The sequence below is a fragment of the Lepeophtheirus salmonis genome, chromosome 10, assembly GCF_016086655.4.
Source record: "Lepeophtheirus salmonis chromosome 10, UVic_Lsal_1.4, whole genome shotgun sequence".
In the NCBI taxonomy this organism is placed as follows: Eukaryota; Metazoa; Arthropoda; class Copepoda; order Siphonostomatoida; family Caligidae; genus Lepeophtheirus; species Lepeophtheirus salmonis.
Genome location: NC_052140.2, coordinates 19,130,970 through 19,136,892, shown reverse-complemented (window position 1 = coordinate 19,136,892; position 5,923 = coordinate 19,130,970). Strand labels below are relative to the sequence as shown.

General features: G+C 30.6%; 1 protein-coding gene across 1 annotated transcript; it reads left to right on the top strand.

The window, feature by feature from the left end:
• The first annotated feature begins 368 nt into the window (after positions 1 to 368).
• Positions 369 to 4,541, top strand: LOC121125711 (uncharacterized). The gene is made up of 2 exons (XM_040720914.2): positions 369 to 2,272; positions 4,314 to 4,541. Exon 1 carries the CDS (start codon positions 487 to 489, stop codon positions 1,978 to 1,980), a length of 1,494 nt encoding a protein of 497 aa, XP_040576848.1. The 5' UTR covers positions 369 to 486; the 3' UTR covers positions 1,981 to 2,272; positions 4,314 to 4,541.
• The last annotated feature ends 1,382 nt before the right edge of the window (positions 4,542 to 5,923 follow it).

Here is a 5,923-nt window from a genome sequence, read left to right as displayed (position 1 = left end):
GAGTTGATTCATTTTTATATACCGTTTATATACAACACTATACTAAGTAACTCCATTTCTTTTTTGATATGAAGGCACTCTCAATGCTATAAAAAAACGCCTGCGAGTTTTCATTAATAAATAATATGACTACATTGTTATTTCTTAGATTAAAAATGTGTGTACAGAGAATATACATATATACATACAGATAAACCTTGCTTTATTAATACTCCCCTTTGGTTGGATGTTTGTCGGCGCTATTATTATAAAGCGAGCGCTGAATATCTTAGTACTGGGTAACAACTTGATATTTTAAGAAATAACAAAGTATCATCGGGCGTGTGTTTTATTTCAGTGTCATTAAAACATACATTCCCCATGTTAAAAACATGCAAACAAGACTTTATCGACTAGAGTAGTGAGCATTTTGCTTCGTGAATGAGTCACTTCCATCTTCTATGTTATTAAAGGAAATAAGTATATCTCAGAAATTATTTAGTCAAAATGAAAGACAATGTGGAAGTTAAGATGGAAGACAATATTGAAGTACAGATGGAAGACAATACAGAAGTAAAGTTGGAAAACACTATACAAATCAAGATGGAAGACGAAATGGAAGTTAAAATAGAAATTAAAACTGAACCTATTACCTCACATTCTAACGATAACTCAGAAATCTTAAAACATCGAATTGAAAGTTTAAGACCAATGGAAAAAAGATCTGCACAAGCATTTTTTGATAACCAGATCATTGAAGCATTTATTTGGCCAATTGAAGGTGAATCTCAGGGAGATGCTTATACTCGTAAGAAGAAGAATACTAAAACTCTCAATTCAGTAAGAGCAAAAAAAAAACTTATGAACGAAACAGAAGAAGCAAGATTATTACGTCTAAAAAATGAGAATGATAAACGGCGTTTAAAAAGAGCTCAAGAGTCTGAAGAAACTAGAAATCGACGCCTTGAAGAAAATAGAAAACGTCTCTCAGTGTACAGAGCTCAAGAGTCTGAAGAAACCAGAAAACAACGCCTTATAATTCAAAAACAACGCTCAAAAAGAACAATTGCTCAAGAGTCTGAAGAAACCAGAAAACAACGCCTAGAAAGAAATAGACGACGTCTATCAGAATACAGAGCTCGAGAGTCTGAAGAAACTAGAAATCAACGCTTTGAAGAAAATAGACAACGTCTCTCAGAATACACAGCTCAAGAGCCTGAAGAAACAAGAAATCCACGCCTTATAATTCAAAGACAACGTTCAAAAAGTGCTATAGTTCAAGAGTCTGAAGAAATTAGAAATCATCGTCTTAAAGGTAATAGACAACGTCTCTCAGAATACAGAGCTCAAGAGTCTGAAGAAGCTAGAAGTCAACGCCTTGAAGGAAATAGAAAGCGTCTCTCAGAATACAGAGCTCAAGAGTCTGAAGAGGCTAGAAATCAACGCCTTGAAAAAGACAGACAACGTCACTCAAATTACAGAGCTCAAGAGTCTGAAGAAACTAGAAATCAACGCCGTGAAAGAGAAAAACTTCGTAAGAGAAGAGCAAGAGCTCAAGAGTCTGAAGAAGCTAGAATTCAACGCATAGAAAGAGAAAGACAACGTTTGAGAATAGCAAGAGCTCAAGAGTCCGAAGAAACACGAAATCAACGCCTTCAAAGAGAGAGACTACGTCACTCGGAATATAGGCGTAAAAAGTCTAACGAAACGAAAAATCAACTCATTGAAAAAGAAAAACAACTTCACTTACAGACTAGTGCTCCAGAGTCTGATGAAATTCAAAATCAATGCATTGAAGAAGACAAACAAATTCCCTCACAGATTAGTGCTCCAGAGTCTGATAAAATTAAAAATCAATGTTTTGAAGAAGACAAACAACTTCACTCACAGGCTAGTGTTCAAGAGTCTGATGAAATTAAAAATCAATGCCTTCAAATTTATCAAATTTTTGTGGAGGGACATCTAAACGAGGATGTCTCATTTGAAGATTATTACACGTAAAATTCATAGCATTGATTCCCTATCTATGATAAAAAAGTCTAAACAAATTGGGTCTATGACTAAATTGAGAAACGGAAAACATTTCTATGAATTGATCTCGCCGATAAGAAACTTCCTCGTGGCTAATAATGGGACCAAGATACTTGGATCCTTGGGTGGAGTTAAAATCCAGAGATGAATTTTTAATTTTACTTGAATTAGATATGGAAGAAATCTCTGGTGTTGATAGCATTTTACGACAACGATTAGATGCTATTTCTCCCCTAGACAGAGTTGAAAGTACGGATAAAGTGTAAGAATCTCGAGATTTGTATTGTCAGATAGTTATGAAATATTTTTACCTTTCTATTATTAAAAAAGTCATATATCACTTAAATCATCTAAATTTTAATATTAAAATAGATACTTCCAGTGATTGATATATCAGCTTCAATAAAGATTTTTATATAATCCAATGACAAAAAATTGGCAAAACAATGAGTTTATTTTTTTTTATAAGATGAATTTAATTTTTTTGGGGCTTTTTAATGTTGAAATAATACATATATATTAAAAATCAACCAATTCCTTTTTCATATTCATGAGTCTATTACACAGGAGTTATCTGAAAATCCCTACGTATTATAGGTCATAATAAATATATAGCCCCAGCTTCATGATGTAAGATGTTACATGATTATATAAAGGGGGACTGGCATTTTATTTTAATACTATACGCTTGTAGGTATGAAAAAGCATTTAAGATAGGTGCGTTAGTTAATAAAGTAGACTACTATTGGTTACCTTGTAACTTTGAACGATTGCATTAAAGTCATTTATGAGTATTTTTCATTATATTTTCATTAGATAAGGGATATACATACATCAATATCTTAATATTAGGTATATTTTTGTAATAAAAAACCATCAGGATAGTGAAGAAATCAATAATATATTAAGAATAAGTGGAAATTTTATATTAAACATGAAATGATCACGTGAAAAACATCAACCAACAATAGTTTCTTCATTTGTCACCTATTTTAATAAATAGTTTCAATATATTTATTCATAAAACACATAATAATCACTTAACAATTCCAAATAACTATTTATATGTAATAGAAGAATAAAATATTCATTGCAGACCAAAATATCGAGAAAGGCACATTATCTTTAAGAGTCGAGAGTCATCTTCCACTTCTTTCCCAATTGCTCACAATAAAAAAAAAGTATCATAAATTTTAAACCTTATAATGGATTTAAGGAATATAATAGTTTATAATTATATTATTATGTTTTTTATTTCTTTTTTAAAAACTTAACGTATAAAGTAATAATCAGATAATGTAGAAGTTAGTTCTTTATTTAAGTATCTTCTTCCAAATAATTAGCCGAAGATACAATGAATGAATTGAGAAGAAGTGAACGTAGTAACATAATTGTTAGCAATATGAATGTGAGTAATTTCATGGCAAGACAATATTATCGTGTGCAATTTATATTATATTCGGAAGATAAAACTATTGAATGATGAAGAAATATGCCAGGATAGAACCTGGTGCAGGGTTCTGAGCAGTTTTGTTTAAACCGGCTTAGGGTCCACCACCTCACTTGTACAAACTTTGTTTTATTAATATATATAGATATACGAGGCAGGGAACATTGAAATGAATATGGAACGCGATCTTTTTACTTTTGTTTTACAAGAGTGCAAAGAAAAAATGAGTCATTAATTTTTTTATATATTCATTCCAAATGATTATTCTAGTCTTTAGTGTACTTAGAGACTTCGTAGTTAAGGTTATTAACTTATTTTTGTTTTCAACAATTGCTATATATCTACTTATTTGGTAATTATAAATCTTTACAATAATATACACACATTTTGGCATTCTAGAGACCTTAATTATATATAAAATATCTATCACATATATGTATTATATTTTCCCAGGAATTATTTAATCAATTTATTAACAACTTCATCTAATAAATTGCTATTTTGCATTTATTATTTTAGACAAAATGATTTGCTGTTGTCCAGGTTATAGGACTGGTTATCCTAAGAAAAAAACTCATCAGCATAGCCAGTAGCCAGCATTTTTCTATATTAGCTTTTAATCATGAAAGAACAGATACAAACTCAACTCAACAAAAAATATATAGTACACTTAAACGATATAAATTAAAATCTGATGCTGTTCCAACAGTATTTCCCTATATTCTAAAAAACTTGAGAAAACACACTTTTTCTGAAAAGACAACAACTTTATCTACTTCTACTAAAAAGTTATACTTAAGAAAATACATATTAACATTTCAAAATAATTTAAAGTACATTGTTATTTTTTCAGATTTGAGCAAGATAGACTTCTCCTTATTTCTCAAATTGAACGTTTATTTCAAGAAGACGAGATAAAAAAATTCACGGATATAGAAAAACCTTAGATGAATCGTGTTTACCCAAAGGCATTAATGTAATATATAATGAACACTTCCTCATGTTTTTCGGCATATCATCACAGTATCTTGTTCCTTACATTTTGTTTGCATATTTTAAAAATAAACAGTATGAAACCAAACTAGCTTCAAGCAAAATATTTGCCTTTCAGATATTGGAAGAAACAGTACATCATTCTTTAATTCGAAAAATTATATGAGCTTTATTATAAAACAACTTCACCTTCACTTTCTAAGTGCAAAAGGACGAAGATCCTTTCTTGAATTTTTTGGAATTTCAATAGATTGGCACAATACAAGCTTTATATAATCAAATTAGAGGATATGGAATTATTTACTTGCCATCTGAATCTCGTATAAGAAGAATAACAAGTGTGTTCTCAGTTCAAGGAGGAGTGCCAGTCTCAACAATTGATTGTTTAAAATCTAGAGTTAAATTATTGGATGAAAAAGACAAGTGTGTTTTTATAATAATTGACGAAGTAAGTCTATTCCTCACAGAGAGTTGAATTTAGTGTTGGCAATTTTTTTGGATGTGATGACATGGTATCTATTGTATCAATCACAAATATTAAAACTTCCATTATAAAACAATATTATATGATAGTTCTTGAAGTAATTCCAAAGATAGCCTAGAATCCGTTACAACCATTACGGATGCGCATGCCTCAAACAGAAAATTCTATGTGGATGAACTAAGAAATTGAATTGTTATTCGATTCGGTAAAAATCTAAAAAAAAAAAAAATTATAACAACTTAACTAGCAAACGAAAATTTTTATGTTCATCTTTTGAAAATGAGGATATTATTCTTGTACATTTGGTATGCTCTATTTTTTATATTAGTAGACTCGCCCCAAACATATACCGTATTTACTGTTTCAGCTATATAATATGTAGGTTTACTTTGTTAGTGAGAGGCATAACAGTTAAAAGTATTATTTGTCTTCGACGATTTTTTTGGTATTGAAAAACATGGATCAAAGAATTTGCATCAAATTTTGTGAAAAAAATGAAATTAAGTGTTCCAAAACACTTGAAATGCTGATAGCTGCATACGGTGAAACTGTTTAGAGTAAAAAAAAAAAAAATACAAGTGGTACAAATTCTTCCAAGATGGCCGGGAAGATGCCAATGTGGAGCTTAGCACTGGACGGGAAATGAGAAGTGCTTCAAGGTTAGCACAAGTGTATTGTATCTGAGGGGGATTACTTTGGAGGGGAAACCATATATATTGATGAATAAATAAATATTTTTTCCTACAAAAATATAAAGTACCCTTAATTTTTGAACACACCTCGTATATATTCTTCCGGACTCGGTAGCGGCATTACTCTGTACAAAATTTCATGTTTCATTAAACTTATAGCAAGAGTTTATGTACTATCAGACCATTATTTTACATGTACAGCTCCAGAAGTATATTTGAAGGTAAATACCGGGCCAGTCGTTATTATTTACTCCTCTCTATTATGCAAATTTTGAGAGGTTGGGAGTTATTTTT